This window comes from Fundulus heteroclitus, chromosome 18, assembly GCF_011125445.2.
Source record: "Fundulus heteroclitus isolate FHET01 chromosome 18, MU-UCD_Fhet_4.1, whole genome shotgun sequence".
Lineage (NCBI taxonomy): Eukaryota > Metazoa > Chordata > Actinopteri > Cyprinodontiformes > Fundulidae > Fundulus > Fundulus heteroclitus.
In genome coordinates, this window is record NC_046378.1 from 10873401 (window position 1) to 10892857 (window position 19457).

General features: G+C 41.3%; 1 protein-coding gene across 3 annotated transcripts in view; it reads left to right on the forward strand.

Moving 5' to 3' along the window:
• vaspb (vasodilator stimulated phosphoprotein b) overlaps positions 1-19457 on the forward strand; it is a 37496-nt gene that overhangs the window by 11094 nt on the left and 6945 nt on the right. For all 3 annotated transcript variants that reach the window (XM_036149610.1, XM_036149608.1, XM_036149609.1), the window contains exons 2-6: positions 10900-11071; positions 14435-14615; positions 16153-16219; positions 18112-18194; positions 18631-18905. In XM_036149610.1, coding sequence (XP_036005503.1) covers positions 10900-11071; positions 14435-14615; positions 16153-16219; positions 18112-18194; positions 18631-18905 — 778 coding nt within the window. The remainder of the gene's footprint in view (positions 1-10899; positions 11072-14434; positions 14616-16152; positions 16220-18111; positions 18195-18630; positions 18906-19457) is intronic.

A 19457-nucleotide genomic window follows, 5' to 3' on the forward strand; every position in this document is an offset into this window, starting at 1 on the left:
TTTTTTTTTTTAAATGTCACGATAAGTTCAGTCTAGTTTTTAAAAACGTTTTATCTCGTCCATGCATGGGCTGGTTACACGTATCAAGGTATACACCCAGTTGCTATGCACTAGTGGTTTTAGAGAAAGTGTTGCAGCTGAAGGGATTATTTCCCAGGGTTATAAAGCCTGCATTAAAACACCGGAGTGCCTCAACCTGTTGCTGCCCAAACCATAGCTGTTTTTCAAAAAAACATGACCAGTTATGTTCCCTTATTAAAGCCACAAAACACCAGGAAAATATGCAATCGGCATGTTGTTGCTCCAAATTGCATTAACATTTTTGATAAAGCAATCCCTTTGACCCTGGTTTTCTTTACCGTTGCACCATGCCCCCGCCACTCTTAGACTTAGACAAACGTCATTGTCATTTTGGATGCACAGAGTGCATACAAAACGACATTTCGTTGCATACAGCTTATGACAGTGTAATGAGATTGCAATTGAAATAAAGTAACATTACAATATAGAGTGCAGCAGTGATAAGGATGTAGCAGTGCAGGGTCTCTTTAGCAGAGTGTGAGCTTTAGCGTATCAACCTCAGGCGTTGGCCTCTAGGGCAGTCCTGCTGTCTGGCCAAATATATGATCAACACCAGACTGAATGCATGAACTTGTAATGCAGCGTCCTACCAAATATTGGGTTCGATCAGTCGTTTGTACCAGATCCTGCGCTGCTCTCTTATTAAGGTTATGCTGTTTCTAGTGGCCAAGCCAGCTAGCTGGTGACGAGCTGAATTTTAAATGAAAGCAACCAGATCATGTTACACATCTTTCTTCGGAATTCAGATTAGTCGCATGAAACTGTGGTGCTTTATTTTTGTTGTATTTATTTTTAACTCTGGGTTATCATACAGTTAGAATCTTTTGCCTAATTTCCAGTTTTAAACTAACCAGGGTCCTGATGACCAACTGTAATGTGGCCAACATCAACACACTCAGACCTCCATGTTAGCAGGAAGTGGGGAAAATAATCATCTGTCGTTCAGTGGAAAGGGAAGGGGGGTGTACACGCTGCGTCTGCCTAAAACAGGGAGTTTTCTCCTGTTGATTCTTCTCTAAGAGGGAGCCCTCCTCCTCCTCCCCCTTCCTTCTTTTTTGGCCCAGGTCGAGGAGGATGTGCTCCGACCTGTAAAAGGCACTGAGCTCCGTGCGGAGGACAGAGGTAACTTCTCTCCAAATATGGGCATCCAGTGTGCCAGTCATGTTACGGCCCAGACCCGTCCCATTCCCTGAAACTCGACCTCCGCCGTGCCAGGAGCAGGGAGGAATTCGTCTCTGTTCTTGAAGTGGTCAAAAAAAAAAGAAAAAAGAAAAGCTTCTTTCAGTGTCAGCCAAATGATGAGTCGGCATTCAGGAAATGCACATTGTTTCTTTTAAATCCAAGAGGTTAAGGACATCTGATTTTCATTCCAAGATATTTAGAGGAGTTTTAAGAATAGCTGAGATGGCCTGCGTGCCGATTTCTGTGTCGTCGGGTCATTAGCCGACAGTGAAATTGTGTTTGGGTTCATTTTGCAAGCAAGCTACGACCTGCGTGAGACGACACAGACATAAGGAAAAGATATGACAGGGTGAATTTAAAATGGCAATAACGGTGAAGGGGCTTGCAGAGATCAGTGGTTTTGAAACACTGTTGATCTGCTCTGAGATGGACATCTTACCAAAGGTTATTGCAAAAAAAGCTGACTTCATCTTCAGGGAAGGGAGTTCCGCTTTACTGTCCTTACTTTAAAATAATATTGCTGAATAAAAAACAACACCCTCTTTCTCCAGAAAATACAAGTTTAGACAATTAAATGTCCATTTCTTTTGTTACTTTTCTGTAAATTAACGACTAGAAGCTGCATTTGGGGTTATTTAACGTCTGACCCATAAATCAACAGCTGTATTACAGAACAAAGCTGTACTTTTCAGTTTAAAAACTATTCTGAAAGCTTAGTAATGGTGAATAAATGTATATGCACTGGCACAATGTAATGTCTGATGAACAGGCCTAGAGTCAACCGGTGTTGGTATACGACTTCTGTACCTAAATCAGCATCCAAGAACAACAACATTTACCACCGTCATAGAGGTTTACGGTCAGTTTGTCCTCTTTTGTACCCACTTTTTGTGGTGTTGGTCCTTCCGCCTTCCATTTTCAGCCAGAATCAAACAGCTTCAGGTTGATTTACTTAACCAATGAGCAATGAGGGCTGCTGGTATCTTCTCGTTTTGTAATTGAGTAAAGTGCTATTTCACTACTTTGAAGCAATCTGTACTACCTTTTGATCATCTGTAGTTGTCTTTTTTTTCTTTTCTTGAATTTATTTATTATTCATACCAGTTGTGATTAAGTGTAGAATTATCCACTAAACTAATCTTTTGTAGCTTTTATGCCCGATCTAATAAAGTTTAAAGCTAGGGTCTGCAATTTATTTTTATTTTTTTCAGAGGTTCCCCCAAGTCCCTTTTTGAATGACTGCCTTGCTCCTCTGCTCTTCAGGCGGATCACATGGAAAAAATCTCCCAAACCCGCTCTGGTCTTATTTCTTTCTACTGAGGCCTTTCTCTTCTTCTCATGAACATGAACGCAGTTCGCTTCTTGTGACCTTCAGCCATGTTTAAAGTCTACGGTGAGAGTAGCAGTGCTACAATGAACGGCTAACACCGAAGCTAGTCGCTAAGCTAACCGGATACATAAACACTAGAAGAGTGCATGTGCAGCCAGCAAGTTGAAACTAGGTTTTTACAGCCATGCAGCTTCCCCAGAGAACGATTTTTTTTAACCTCCTTTTTGTGAATACTTAATGTATTAACTACTTTCAGGATTTTACCCAGTATAACAAAAAGTGTTCCTGAACAGGATTACCAACTATAGCTTTAAGTGGCCAAATAAAACTCTATAATTGCTGTTTTCTTAAGAAACTCTTTGTTCCAGTTCAGGTTTGCCCCTTAATTAGGATTGCCCCATTTAAGCGTTTCACTGAGTTTAATAACTTAGATCACTGAGTTTAGTGTGCTGAAACTACCCTCTGCTTTTAAAGGCAATATTTAATTTCACTGTAGAAGTGTGCATGTTGCTGTAGAGACATCAGTGTTGTGAGACACGGACATGTACTGAGAACAGAACCAACACGCATGCAAACCAGAGGTGGATTAAAATAGTCTTTTGACTAATGGCAAAAAAATCTTGACAGATTAGCCAGCCACCAAAAATAATCATTTGTCACAGCCCTAACCGCGGGACCATTTCAGTGCGTCGCATACCAGTAACGTCTGATTTCCTGCGCTGTTACAATTGAGGGGTTCTGCATTCGCTTGTGATTTTTATCAAAGAGGAAACATTCTTGTTGCTTGCACAGCCCCGGCTTTACACAGCTGAGCATTTATGTGCTGTGAAGTGCCGGGTTTTCCCAGCAGTTGCTCCTTCAGCGCTGCACTTCCCTTTTTCACTTCTCTCGACACCCAAGTGTCTGCCTCAAACGTGACTTATCCAGCTTCACCTGCCGCCTGCCCTTCAGGTGCCGCGGTGAGAAGCGAAAGTGTCTTTCTCACTTATTCACGAATGACTGCTCGCCTTGTAAACTTCACTATGTAACCAGCAGCTCCTGGTTACCATTCTCAGATTGGAAAAACGTCCCACTCTGCTCTGATATTCACATTTTGTCCCCTCCCGGTCTGTCGGTAATAGTGCGTGACTTTCAAATCCAGTAACACAGTTGATATTTAACAGCAAGCAGGATGGGGAGGAAATGTGCCGATAGTTTCCACAACAAAACTCACAAAGTGACTTATTGTCTGTCTTTACTCTGGTGTGAACGGGTTTTCCGACACCTTGCAAAGGAAGAATTCATCACTGTTTGTCATCCGAGTTTTTTAACGCAGTCTAAGATCTGCTCATTTAGACGCGTTTTTTTGCCTTTTGGAACTTCGTTTCTTCCTATCTGTGTACGGATCACTCGGCAGAGCTTTGAAAGCACTTGTTGGAGGACTAGTCCTCCTGCTTGCCTGATCCCTGTTAACTGTCTGTTGGCTAAAACCTTTAAAGACAAACACCTCAGCAAGTCTGAACAAAATTTAAGATTGAAAAGATAAGGACCCTGTAGGCCAAAAATGGGGGTTTTATGCTGTGAACCGCTGCCTCAGAGAAATTGATGGATTTTTTTTATTGTTTTGGATTTTTCGAGTACAGTGACTTGCAAAAGTAAACATACACCTTGTGTGGTGTTTTTTTTTTCTTTGCCACCAGAGAGTTTATTGCTCCTTTATTGCTCCATCTTTTTCTTTTGTTTACCACTGACCAACCTTCTTGTCTGTGCTGAAGAAAGTCATCCCCGCAGCATAATGCTGCAAATGATGCTGATTAGTTGTAACCCACATTTTTCCTGCTCTTCTTTCCTTTCCATCATCACAATGCCTCTAGAGCTTAGGCGTCTGAGGCACTAAAATATCTAGAGTTTGCATCGAGGACAGTAACTGGCTGATGCCATTTAGTGCCAAAAAGCTGATTACTTGCCTTTGGCACTAAATGGATTTTCAACCAATATATCAATGCCATGGAGATCGAGCATGCATTGAACCCAATATACAATATCCTACGTATTGCGCACAAACATGTTGCAATTGCAGTATTGCTCACATCAAAATTGCAATGATGACTGCAGTTTCATATGTTGTGCAGTTGTCATCATTTTACATTTTAAGATGATTTTACATTATTTTACATTGTAAGATGAACTAAACAGTTCTCTGTTAGATGTTTAAAGCTTAGGGTGATGTTTTTTGTTCCCTGTCGCTATCTGCTATGCTCCTTCGTCTTTATTTTGTCATTTCTTCACTGTGATGTTCTCTAACAACGTTCTGAGGCCTTTTGCAGAACAGCTGGATTTATACCGAGTAACATTTACAAACCGGTAATCTCAATTTACTGATCGGGTGGCCTATGAAGACAGTTGGGCGCACTTATTTTTATTTTGTGCATTCAGAATAAAGGAGTCTCGATACAAATGAACAGCTCATTTCTTTGCTAAACCGTTTTGAAAACCATCATCGTTTCCCTTCCACTTCACAGCGATGCAGCACTCTGAGTTCATCCATCTCATGAAATCCTAATAAAATACAAGACATCTGTAGTTGTAACGTGACAAAATGTGATGTTCAAGGGATATTAAAATCTCTAGCAACATGCATACTGCAGTATATTGTAACAGATCTCTGCAAGGATGCCATCGAAAGTATTTTTGAGCAGGTTTTATGTGTCCTGAAGCAGTTTTGGTTGTAAAGAAAGGGGTAAAAACGCCAGACAGGGGCGTAAGGTAAGAGGAGCAATAAGACGGGGAGGGAAGAAACAGCCACTGGGCCTGACTGTACTTGCCAGCTCATTTGGAGGAAAGCTCTGACAGCACAGCCATATACAGGCATTTTCTACAGGACACGTGTTCCAGCGGTGTGCCATGGTTTCCTGTTAACTCCTCATTGGCTGAAGGAGCTCGCTCTGGCTGTGATTGAAATTAAAGACAGACTAAGTAAAATAAGAGCACAACTTGCATGTCACCCTGCTGATTTTTTTTTTTCTTTCTTCCCCTTGTAAGTAAAACCTCTGTTTTAAATTATTTTAAAAGCTGCTGTCCAGGATCCCTTTTGGGGCATCGCTCTGAGAGCTCCCGGTCCTCATGAGAACTTCATTCCTTCACACTGTTTCACAGCTTTTCTCGGGCATGAGCCAGTGGTCGTTATTAAGGAAGTACAAGAAATAGACCGTTTATCACTTTGGCTGTGGTGATTAAATCCTCGGCTAAAACGGATCCCCATCCAGGGCAGCTATGTGCCACCCCTCCTGCAGTCCGCTACGCCAAGTCGGCGGGGTCAGCACGGACGCGCGTGTTGGCCGGGTGACAGGTGTGAGGGCGTGCGCGTGTTCATGTCTTCATGCACGAGCACCACTTAGCCTTTCAGAGTCTCGGTATCCTTAGTTGTATCAATAATGCAGCTGGCCGCTCAGTCGCTCTCCTGAGCCCCTGCTTTCTCTGCCATTAAATATGCATCTATTTCCCAGTCCGGCGTCTCTGTCGCCTCCCAGCTCGTCATGCAGGTTTTATCCTGCAAAAGTTATTTTTTTCTGTTTCTAAAATCTGCCTGCCTTTAATGGACGAGATGTTCCCTGCAAAGTCTTGGATAGAAAGGCGAGGTGATCAATCAATCTCCAAGTGGATTGAAATTCATTTCTTTATAAATTCTCAGCTGACAACCAGCAAAGCTAAAATCCTCCCCCACAATATGAACAAACAAGGCATTAACTAGTGCTAAATGTGTTTTATATTTGCATGTTAAAAACCCAGGGCATTGCCTGAGCACTGTTCATCCTCCCAGGTTTGACATTTGGGAGGTCACAAAAAAGTCACACAGTGTCTGTGATAAAGAATTGATTTCTTCAAGGCATGTCAGCTACAAGCAGAAGGGAGGAAGCGCTTCTGCTATGCATAATCATATTCACACATATAGCGTTCTGCTCCAAACCTGGGTGCATGCACTGTAGCAAAGTAAAACTTGCTGCAAACCTGACTGCAGTCTCTCATGATAGTGCCACCGCCTGAAAGCTAGAAAGGATGTGCATGTGGTCGAGACAGGAAATATGAGATTTTATAGGTCATAGTGTGTGCATTGTTTGTCTGCAAAACAGCAAATTCTTATGGATATTACTGAAGCAAGGCAAAACTATCGCTGAATCAACTCCCCTCTGCAGAGTCACTCATATTCTCAATAGCATGAACTAATTTTGCATCACTGTCAAGATTGAAAACAATAGTAAAAATATTGAAAAAAAAAGCTTTCTAGCCCCATCACCTACTTGCATGTTCAACATAAGGTGCAGCGAAAACCTAACATTGACTGCTTTATCATTCTGTTACAGCAGAAAAATGTAGTTGCTTTTGTGGAAATGCCTCCCACATCTTCCTTAAGACATGGAAGTGAAAGACGATCTCTCTTTGTCCCTAATTCCCGATGGTTTTAGGCCAAGGAACGCATCAACGGGGTTGATGGCCAGCTCATCTGGAAAGCTGGGAAGCTGAAATTAAAGGAAATGTTCCCAGCGGTGGGTGCATATGGGCAAAAGTATGCTTTTTGATTGCCTGCTCAAATGATGTTGTCTTTGATAGAAAAATATCTTTCTAGTGGATAATACCTGTACTAGACCAAACCTGAAAATGCTATCCGAGGTGGAAATTGGGAATAGGTAATTGGAGGGTGTTAGGCTATAATGTCAGAAGGTTTACAGTCAAAGGTGGAAATATTTGCTGTAATAGGTATTCAAAGGAAATAATAATCATTGCTGCTGAATTAATGCAGCAAAACAAATGTTTTAAGGGTGACTACTGTGACTTGTTCAGTTTGAAGATGTTTTCTTTGGGAAAATACTTTCTTATTCTCATTCTCAGATGGGTAAACTGGTCTTGCCCTGTTTTTCACAGGCAGGTCTGATGGGTCCAGCTTGAGCACATCTTCATTTGAAATACAGAGTTCACTTCTGTACAAATGTAATTTATAACCTGAGGAATAATCACTCTGTAACTAATGACAACAGAGATGGTAGAGAAGTATGGGGTTTAAAATAAAAAGCAAAGAATCATCAGCATAGAGGGAAACTTCATGTTCCAAATTAAAACTCTTCGAATGGTCCCAAATCCGTGGGAATTATTGGAGGGATGTTTCCTCGTTTTCATAAGTAGATCAAATAAAAGAAGTCTAAAAGGGCACCCGGTACAAACAATTTTTAACATGGCAGTACATATCTGTGTGTTAATGTAAAACTGATGTTGGACTGAAAAAAAAGGGATCCCTCTACATTAGATTGAACCATAAATCACAGTACCAGGGATGAGTATTTCTTAAGAAACTGCAGCACCACCCTAAACTCTGAAAGGTATAATTGTGTAAATTGACTCATTGTGAGTGTTTTTATGCCACAGACAAACATTGGCAGATGAAAGATGGAGAGCAGAGGTTTTAGCTGCAGCTTAAGCGCTTTGAAGGTATCTTCTCTCAGGTTTTGGCTCAGACAATGTGAACCCAACCTGGATGGGATTTTTTTTTTTTTATAAACTGATCATTTAAAATCTGAGAATGTTGGGAATTCTTGTTATGACGTAATGAATCGGTAGGCAATTTCTCAGCCCTTGGTTCAATTTCCCCCTTATCGTCTCGGCTCGGTGATCGTGGGCCAAAAATGTGGCCAGCTTTATTGGAGAATCCCTAAATACAGGATTTCAGAAAGCTCTTGTTTTTTTTTCATCTAAATCCAACATATACTGCAGTTTTCATGACTACAGAGTCCATTAGGTCTGAGTAGGTTAATAATGCAATCTGCTGGATTCCAGTGAGCATTTGATGCAAAGGCAAATAGACCCATAGTTTCATAAGCGTTATTACTAAAAAAATAAAATTTAAAAAAGTGTTATTACTGTGTACTTACTAAAAAACGTCAAATGTAAGTCTTCAATTTTACAACCTACAGTTGGATAACATTTATGTCAAATCTTCATACCGTATTCACAGTACGCGATAACAGAACCAGTGTTTAACCTGTTCTCTTCGGTCTTAAAAATCATTGAAATGAAAATTGTAGCGCAAAAAATGCTCCGGAGCAAACCCGAACAGGGAAGAGAAGGTTTCAGCACTTTGTGCGACTGTGGGCACGCTGTAAGGCGAGTGCCAAACATCACAATCACAGGAAGGGGCTTGATGTTTGCCTAACGCTCATTTCTGATTTACAGCAAGTCCAAAAGTATCTGCTGTGCGTTAAACTTCAAACTGATTTTTTTAATTTATTTTTATATGTTGTTCTCTTGATCTTATGTCAGTAAGCATCTGAGCATTTACTGGCTTGGATTCAATACTTAAAATGTCACAAAAACTGCATATAATCATAACTCTCATGCGTTTGATCATGTTGTATCATTGGCAGCAAAGCCAGATAGCATTTCTAAGTAAATACCGAGTAGCTCTATATGTTATTAACGTGTTGGAAAATGTAGCACCACTGTAATTTCTGAAGGCATTGACTGGCCAGACTTGAGCAGTCCTTATTTGGCAGTGCAGGCAGCAGGAAGTGGGTTGTGTCTTTGGTGCTGTGTCACAGGAAGTAGCAGATTGTATCACGGGTACAACAGATGGAGGGAGAGGGGGAAGAGATGGATTAGGAGACTGAAGGGAGAGCCTGGGAAGCAATCAAGGAGATGAGGGGGAGGAATGATAGAAAATTAGAATGGACAGTCAGCCACTGTTTGCTCCTCACTTTCAGCCCTCATCTCCTCGTCCATGTTGTAACTCTCACTTATTCCCTTATTTTGTATTTCTTGTTGCTGAAAATGTATCTTAATTTAAAGACGATACAAAGCATTTAACTTATCGAAAGTTGCGCATCACTGAATTCAAAGTGCTATGCTTTGTTTTAAATGTAACTTTATCACAAGTAAATATATTAAACACCTATTTTGAGAGGCCTTATAAAAATATAGATATCTACTGATTTTATTTTTTTCCCCCTCCCCTGTAGATATTTTTTTTTCTTTCTTTAGTGTTTTCATGTATGACAAACATCCCCTGTGTGCATAAAATTGCAGAGAGAATGGAGGATTTGTAACTGTGGATCCTGCCTGCAGAAAGCCATGCACAAATCTCAGAGTGAAGCTGTTCCTACCATCTTCGACGATGATCTAAATCAGGTGGACGATTCCAGCACCTAGTTTTGTTGGCCTGTTCTCTGCACTGTTTCCTGTCTTTGTCATCCCCCCATTGTTGTCTCACCACCACCTCTCTTTTTGGATCAAACGTAGCGGTTTTCCTGCAGAAATCGGCTCCTTGCAGCTTTTTAGTCTGGTTTTTCTACCCATACCAAACTGAAACTCGGCCGTTCTGCGCCACCTGGGTGAGCTCATGATTATGGAAGCCTTGTTTTTGTTAGGACCTGAATTAGCTGGCAGAAGTACTCTACTGCGACATTATTGTGCAGGTGAAAAATGAGGCCCGACTGGTCCTGACAGAAACTGCTTTTGTTTTAGAATCCAGTGTTTTTTTCATTCGTTTGTCCATCCGGTGTCTCCAGTTTCCGCTCTCCCTCCCATTATGTGTTTACTTTTTCTGTTCCAGCCGCTTCTCAGAAGCGCTGCATTCAGCATGAAGTATTTTAAAACAAAATGTGAGTACAAATATATCCTTAAAAGGCTCTAGTGCTACAGATCAGACAAAATAAATGAACGTATAAAAATAGACTGCTGTAAGAAAATAGCTCTTTAAAAGAAAGAAGAACATATAACCACAGTGGTCGGATTTTGACACGTTTGTGTTTGGTGTGTTGCTTCATCGTTCACAAGTTACAAGTAACAAAGCTCACTGACACATTTTGAATGCTCACAACGGCGGTTCTGTTTACAAAATAAATGGTACTTCTGAAATGAGTAATGCACGCAGCAAATCCCCATCCTGTTTAACAGCTAAACAGGATGAGGATCACTGGATAACACACCTTCTACTATATTCCAAATAGGTATGTATCATCAGTGCTCCATCTCTTTATTAGTAATTACTACAGAAGCAATACAAATGCAGATGGTATGCAAAAATTTTGATCATCAGCTCATAAGATGATCAGAACACTCGACTCAACGCACTCTGTTTCTTTTAACTTTGGACTTGTTTTGTGTAGCTTTAGAGATGAACATGAATATCATGTTGAAGTTTGTATCCTGAATGAATCGGGTTTTTTTTTTGGGGGGGGTGGGGTGCGTTATTGCTTAAAACCTTTTCTTCCCAATAGTTGCGTCCTCCGTTGCTGTACATTAATTCTCCGTCCTGTTTCCTCTTGTTCTCTGTTCTGCAGTGAGTCGAGTATTTGCCAGGCTCGGGCCACTGTGATGATCTATGATGATGGCAGCAAAAAGTGGCTCCCAGCAGGTTCAGGACCCCAGAACTTCAGCAGAGTCCAGATCTATCACAACCCCACAAACAACAGCTTCCGGGTAGTCGGACGCAAGATGCAGACAGATCAGCAGGTACAGTTCTCAGCCTCAAGCTTACCGAAAGTCTGACAAACTTTGTATGTTAGGGTTTGTTTGTGTACCAATGTCTGTTTGAGTGAGATGTTTTTATGGCACATCTGTGTCAAGCATGAGGTCCTGCAGATGACAATGGTCCCGTAGGGTAGCTAGGTAAGCAAATGTGAAACTGTTCATTTTGTTCTCAGGCATTCATTAATTTCTATTCTATGGTGCGTATCAAGGTTTTGGACTGATTTGATTCAGTGTATTTATATAGAGCAATTTCAAAACGTGCGTAATCTCAAAGCACTTTACTAAGTTTATTCTATCAAATCATGCAGACAGATTGGCTGAACAGCTTTCTATCCAAGAAAGCCCGACAGGTTGGATTGATTCACTAACTTGCAGCATTGAGTCCCCCTGGGTGAGCGAACAGCAGCAATGGACAGTCGCTTGCATTCTGTCATTTGCTTTTCAGCAATCTCTTAAACCGAGCATGCATGTAGCGACAGTGGAGAGAAACACTCCAACTGAACAGGAAGAAACCTTTCAAATCCAGGCTTAGCGTGAATAGCCATCTGCAATGATCGACGGGGGGTTGAGATGACGGCATGCACACAGAGGACAAAACACTGATCCAGGAGTACCTTCTATGTGAGAGAATGGTTAAGGGTAACGTCAATACAATCTCCATTAGTGGCTTCACCTAGGAGAGAAACGCAGCTAAGCAGATAACCTCTGAGCCAGTTTTCAAGTCTAGAGGGTGAGAGAGAGCACATACAGTTAAGGCCGCTACATAGTCGAAGAGAACCGAGACAATGTCTCACTCCTGCAGCGAATGATGTCATTTTGTTCGCCCGGCCTGTCTTTGAGGGTCTCCCAGCTTGTTCTCTACACATATATGGGTAGAAGTTATTTCTTAAGGTCAGTCCCACTACTGTACCGTGATTGGATCACATTTAGATGGACGTGTTTAGGTTGGAGAAGTGGAAATGTCTCTCACATCTGTGGAACTGCAGTCGTACTGTCACGCAGCTCAACTCTTGTCGTCTAAGCGGTGGAAGGTGCTACTTCCGCTCACTTGCAGCGTTTACTCTATAAATGGTCCTAGCAGGGCAGTTCTGTCCCCGTTGCATCACACATCCCTGCTGTTCTAGTCATCAGACAGTTTCTCAGTGTATCTCAACAACCACACTTTACCAACGCTTTTTAGTCTTTCATAAACTCATTGCAGGATGGGAAGTTACACAGCATCATATCCGTAACATTCATCCATTGTTCATAAACCTATTCCTGAGGGATGGCTAATTAGATATTTTGCCAAAATGTTTTGGATCGGTATAAACTCCATTAATCCATCCCAAAGTTTGTGTGGTTCCTCTGGTGACTAGTGGCACTGCGCCACTCATGGGTCTATAAATTTAATAAAGATCTTACTCTCTCAAACTTATACGAGACTTTTTTTAATTGTTTTTTTTTTAAATAAACACTCCCTAGCAACTGATTATGACTGATAGAAACATATTTTAATGATATTTGATTTCTGTTTCTGCTACCGCTGTAAATCTGGAAGGTAAAACAACACCTGGTCCTTTCTGTCCAGCTATCTTTAATGTTGGACTACAGCTTTTTTCCTGTGTGTCTTCCTTTTTATATGTACAGAGGCAGAACGTGGGGAGTCGAAGTTAATGCGTCATAGTTACTCCTTGAACAGAAAACCGTCAGAGGGCTCAAATGATAAGTGCCTGTAAAGGAGAGTTGGCCTTCTGCAGCATCCAGCACAAACTAACATTGCTGCTCAGTCAGCTGATTCTGAGTGTGTAAGCGCACACTGAGCGACACATTTTTCATCACTGTTTGAGACCCGGTTGTAACGTTTGATTCTTCTATTGGTCTGGAGATGAAATAAAATAAAGATATAAAGAACCCAATTGCTCTGTGTAATTTATGTAAAAATATCTATTTTAAAAAAAGTAATGTTAGAAGCTATGCGCTATAGACAACTAGAAAAAAAATGTAACCAAAGCAGCAAATAATAAAAACATCAAAATTTGTCACAGGACGGCCTTCTAGTTAAAATTGAGACCCTTGAAGGAAGCCAAAGGGAACAAATTGTTAATCAAAACAGCTAACATCTTCTCCTTATCAAATATTTTTTGTGTCCAAGTTCAGACTTTGGAGTCTGGTGTAAACAGTTTTCATCTTGAGCCTGATGTCCTTCAGACAAAGGCGGTTCAATGCCGTTGTCCTTTCACATTGTGGCAACCCTGCAGATAAGTGTTCCTTGTCTAAAAGCTGGGTAAAATGGACTTGGGGTGGGTCTATTCTTGTCTTAAACCTTTTTTTTATTTCCCTTCTGCAACAAAGCCTCTCTCCTTCTTTAAACATTCAGCATGCTGAAGTGTTCCCTGGAGACGAGTCTTAAAGTGGATGATGTTTCCTGTGAGATAGTTGGAGTGTTCAGCCATTTCCTGTGACAATTTAAAAATGAGGCCGATTACCCCGGAAGGTCCCTATATCTGTGTCTACGGGGATGTGTAATTCTGCTTCCTCTGGTGGCAAATAAAAACTGCTGGGGTTAAATTATTAGACAAATATCACAGCTTTTTTTTTGTTGCTTCCTCTATTTATCTTAGCAGTCACATTTGTGGTTTTAGTGTGTCTCCTTGATGTATCTCTGGCCTTCAGAACACTGAAGTTTTCATGGTCTCTTCTTTTATCTTGATTGACGTGCTCCTCGTCACTGCTACTTTGTGTTTTTGAGCTTTCATATGATTTGGAGTGTTTGAAAAATACTACTGTCTGCTGTGGTTTCTGACCTTGCTGCCCTCTGTTGTTTGGTGCTTTCTGCCCCCTGTGATGTTTGCTCTGACAGGGTATCCTCTCCTCCCCTCTGCTCACTGGAATTCAGCAGCTTTTAAACAAATACCGAAATGGCGTGTCAGCACATTCATGCAACACTCAGCACAGAGCTGCTTTTTTTTTTTCCCCATACTGACGGGCTTCGTGCCACCTGCTGAGTGGAATGTAACCCAGAAGGATCCATTAAAAAATAAAAATAAAGAGCACGCCATTATGTTAGGCGTTTGTAGGGATGTGGTTTCATGACGTGTTCTTGTAAAGGATGCAGCTCCCAGATGTTACCGGTGTTTAATATGACCACGTATTACAAATGTATACCTACTTATGCAAAGATTAATGGTCTGACAATGGGACGTCAAAGGGTCAAGATCAACCTAAAAGCATCTTTGCCACAATCGCCACTATACCTGAACTGTTCACATTTCTTTGAAAAACTGATAGATTTTTACAACTGTTTACAAAGTTCTATTCCTTCTCGTTCTCTTTAGCTAATCACTCACCATCTCTCATCCTCAGGTGGTTATAAACTGTCCAATTGTAAGAGGGCTCAAATACAACCAGGCCACACCCAATTTTCACCAGTGGAGAGATGCCAGACAAGTTTGGGGGCTCAACTTTGGTAGCAAAGAAGATGCTACCCTCTTTGCCAACTGCATGGCTCACGCTCTGGAGGTCCTCAATTCCTCGGCAGACGCAGGTGAATCACTTGTTATTGATTTACTTCTTACGGGTCCCATTCAGACCAGGCATTAACATCCATTCTGGCTGATTCAAATAAAAGTAGAGATCAGCAGGCTTGGCCATTCATATCTAAACGATCAAATCTCAATAACCCACTTTAAATACCAATAAACATATTGCAATGTCAGCCATCGCTCACCTAAGCAACAACTAGGACATCAGACATACTCATTCACTGGAACTACGGTTTTATTCAGACGTCAGCATGGCTCAAATCCTACATACCTGCTTGCTAGAGATGTAAAGTAGAATCAATGATGTATGTCCTGACATGGCTGATTATCAGCGCACAGACACTAAAGATTTTAATTCAGAGCCACAGCAGCTGTCAACTGGTCAGCACGCCTTTATCAGCACCCAGCATGGTATAACTTAGTAAGTCTGTGAAACATTGCTGTACTGCCAATACACATATGTGATTGACACTGAACATTTTACGAGATGGCAATTATAGCGCAGTCAGCCTCCCAAAAAACCTGTCAGAATAAATGCTGCCGTACAGATGTCTGCAGTGCAGATGTTTCACAGTGAAGTACAGAGTTCACTTGCTGGCAATGACTGCAAAATGTGCCTTTTACAAAACATCAAATTATTGATACCAATTTTTTTCCTTTTTCCTTTGATTAATTATATATTCAGCTGAATCAGATTAAAAGCAAGGTATCCTATGTGTTAAATATTAATTAAACAATTAGGTATGGTATTGAAAAGTATGACAAAGATTTCAGCAGTGTAACTTATGACCACCTTGACATTGTCAGTCCATGTCTGGTGTTAGGTTATTTAATTGCTTTACCCTTTGGCTTGGCACCAACATGTGTTTCTGCATCTGTACATGTGCATAATGCGTGTGTAGATGTCACAGCCTCTAGTTTGTGTTCTGACCAGAGGGACGGATATATCTGACTGCTGCTTTTAGTGTTTGGTTTCTGCTTGTAGATTTCTCATATGGTTAAAAAGGGACTAAGAATAGACTTCTGAGAAAGTGCATCTGACTTGGAGCTAAACTTAACCTTGATATAAGCCAAGCAAAATAGTTTTTGTAAAAAATAAAAAGAGAGAGACTGATGCTTTGGTCATGCCCATCCTGTTGTGTCGCCATTAAAATCCATTTGTTTTGTCTTGCAGAGAGTTGTGCTTACTCTGTACAGGGTCTGGGTGCATTTTAGTTTTAGGACGGTTAATATGCAACCTCCTATACTTAACTAGCTATGCAGTGCATGCTGCTGCATTTAGTTCCTATTTAATAAAGTGTTATGTATATAATAATGTCACTGTATTTAATGTAAATGTGTTGTAAAAATATAATTTTTATTTTTCAGTCCGTTTACTTAGACTTTGCTCTCCCTCCTGCAAAAGTCTGTACAGGCGAAAAGCAACTGTGTTGTAAGATTATTGAAGGGCAATGAAACCAATTTATGACGCCCATGAGACTAACTTTCTAAAATATTTTATTGCACACTAAGAATATTTTTCCACAATTTTTGCTGCAGGTTACGCAACCCTCCCCCGGCCAGTGTCAAATGGACCTTCTCCTGAAGAGCTCGAACAGCAGCGGAGGTATCTTCAGGCTTCCTCTGAACCCATCCCATCTTTACTACAATAATATTTGAGCTCTGCTACCCACTGCATGATTGTTCGCTCTCACTGAGATAAAATATGTCCTCGGCTTGTGACAGTCTGAATGACACTGCTGGTTTCTTTGCTAAAGATAAGGAGCAAGATAGTCTGAAGAATATAATTTTATCAGTTCGTTCCTCAGAAGGGTGTTGTCTACTCAGCGGCTGGTTGGCGCTATAAACCCAGAAAGTGATTTGCTTCTGGTAGGGAAACAGTCAAGCTGGCTTGGCCTTGCAGTTGGCACAGTTTTGTGCGCAGGCATATGTGGAGGATTTGCCGGCATTAAGCAGCGACTGCTAAACCCTCCATCAACCCTTGAGTCAGGTCGAAGGTCAAGCAGAAAGCAAGCCTCTCGCACATACCCCACGAGAAAGCTGTTGAGGTGACTTCATGCATGCCTGTATAGAAAAGGCTTTAACCTCCTAATCTCGTTTAGCCTGAAAGATGCACAGTGATCAAAAGGAGTGTCGGTCAAATTAGTAGCTGTTCCAACCCTAACCCTCGCTGCTGACCTGATTGGGCTTAGTGGGCTTTCTGAAACCTCTGACAGTGACACATGTGCTTGGTGAGGATTTTAATAAATCATCATCATCATTCCAAACGCTGTTCGCTGAACTGGCTCTATGTTAAAATAAAAAGAATGCTCTTTTTAATCGTCTGTGTGAATATGGTGGCTCCTGTGTGTTAGAGGTGTTTGTCGACATTTACTCTCTGTCCTGTTTATAGCTGGGATGCAGAGTGGCAGGTAATGATCTGGATCAGGCCACTTTGCCCAGCTGAGGACTTGTTTAGCAGCAGGCTATTGAGAGGTTATGAACTCCACATTTCACTCTTCTGTAATATCCTGTAAGGCAACTACAGACTCTGGCGCTCCACCTCCTGTGTCATAACGCATTTTTAGCCTGAGGTGTTGTAAAACAAATGCCTGCGCAACAATCAAAAGCAAGACTAACACACTAATCACAGCTGACTATGGTACTCTGTCAGCGGCATATAGGTATAAATTCTGGGACCTAAACTGTGTTTTACAGAGGAGTTTAGCTGGCCTCTTGATGCATATTTGTCAGCGTCCTGTTCATACTTCATTTCATATTTCTACTCTCATCAGAACTTCTCGGTTCGTAATGCTGTGGCTGTTTTTGTAGTTCAACCCATGGCATCAGCTTGAAAGCTTAAACTCAAACCTTAAAGTCAAATTTGATAATATGTCGAAAGAATGCATTTGTAACTTCTCATCAGGGCATGCTCAGATATGCCTACATGATCTCAAACAAATCTTTACCACTTGAAGTTGTTTTCGTGTTGCATTGGGTTTTCTGTGATAGATCTAAAGAAAGCGATGCATAATCGCACGTGTGGAAGTAATGGGATACATGGTTTTGTGAAAAATTATGATATGAACAAGGTGCTCTGGTCAAACGAGACCAAAACTGAACTTTGTGGCTTATCTTCAGATCGTTTCGGTTTGGTCTGTGCTAGAGCTCCACAATATTTCAATTCCATCTATCATTGCAATATCAACAGTTTCCATATTGCTAATACAAAGGAGTGATCAGATGCAATATTTGTGCCATATAAGTGCCATGCGTGGAAATTCTGCATGCCAATGTTGTTTTTGGCCTGTTTATACTAAATAGGCCTCAAGGATTCTATATCAGTATGAATGCAAGCTGACATTAAACCAGTGAAAAGTTTTCCATCAGTTTGTTTTACACTTACACAACTCAGCACAGCTTTATGGTAACAGGTTTTGTGGTGTCTATGGCAGCGTTAAAAGGACTAATTTTAGTTCTGAGGATGACATGATTATTAACGAACGTCTGTGCTGACAGGTTGGAGCAGCAGAGGCAGGAGCAGCAGGAACGAGAGCGGCTGGAGAGAGAGCGTCAGGAGAGAGAACGACAAGCCGCTGCAGGTCAGGAAACATCTGGTCTGCTGAAAATGGTCGCATTTAAGTGCAATAAGCTCCAGTCTGTACAAGACTATTAAATGTTTTCCTCATTCAGAGCCACCATACACTGAAAGAGATTCCACTGCGCGGCTGTTTTTATTTTTTTTAAACTGAGATTTAGTGTTTCTAACTTTTTATTAGGATTTACTACGTTTACTTAAAATGTATTGATTTCCTTTGTAGTATTTTCTGGTTTGTTGCATCAACGCTAAATGTTTTTTTCAAACCTCTTAATGTTATTTAAGGGCAGCTGAAATTGATTTTTTTTTTTAGCTGAGCTGATATCAGAGAAGTATCCAAAGCATCTGTTGCCCGTTTTGCTTATATCTCCCGTGGATCATTGTTGTAAAGAAGTTATTGTTAAACTTAGTGACGGTCTCTCTTCGTCATCTCTTTTCAGTCCATGTCCCTGCAGCTCCACCCATGGCCCCTGGAGGTCCAGCTCCTCCTCCTGCTCCTCCACCACCCCCGGGGCCTCCCCCAGCTGCAGGCATCCCTCCTCCTCCTGGACCACCTCCCACAGGACCTCCACCAGCTCCGCCACTGCCTGCTGCAGGCGGAGGGGGCGGCGGAGGAGGCGGTGGAGGAGGTGGAGATGGCGGGGGTGGAGGGTTAGGGGGAGCTGGAGGCTTGGCGGCTGCCCTTGCAGGAGCTAAACTCCGCAAAGTGTCCAAGGTTAGTGTCAGATCTTGTAATTTGAATCATTACTTTTGAGTGAATACATTTCTGCCTCAGCAAAGCAAAATGTCTTATTTGAAACAGCTCTGTTAAAGTTATCATGGCCACACAACAATTATTAACCAGATTGTGACATGCACCTCCTCAGTGTCTTAACTACACCTTTCCTGTTTCAGGTGACTAGTGATGGCCACAATTCTTTTGATTTGCTAAATGCCAGAATTATGAGTGAGAGACAAAAATAAGCAATTCAAATTTTCTTGGGTTTAAAAGTTAACATATGTCTGTTTAGTATTGGGTAAGATTGCCGTTTAATTCTACAATTTGGGTCAAACCCTTTGGATATCATTTCAAAAGCTTCTCAGAATAGTTTACTGGAATTTTGGCCCATTCCTCCTGACAAAACTGGTATAAATGCAATAGCGTTTTTTGGCACGGGCCGACCGAAGGGCATTTTTTTCCAGGACACAAAGGGGTGGCACAAGCACTTAAAAAAAAAAGATCTGAAAATAATCTGCGTCTTAAAGGCGGGTTTACATTATCTATCAT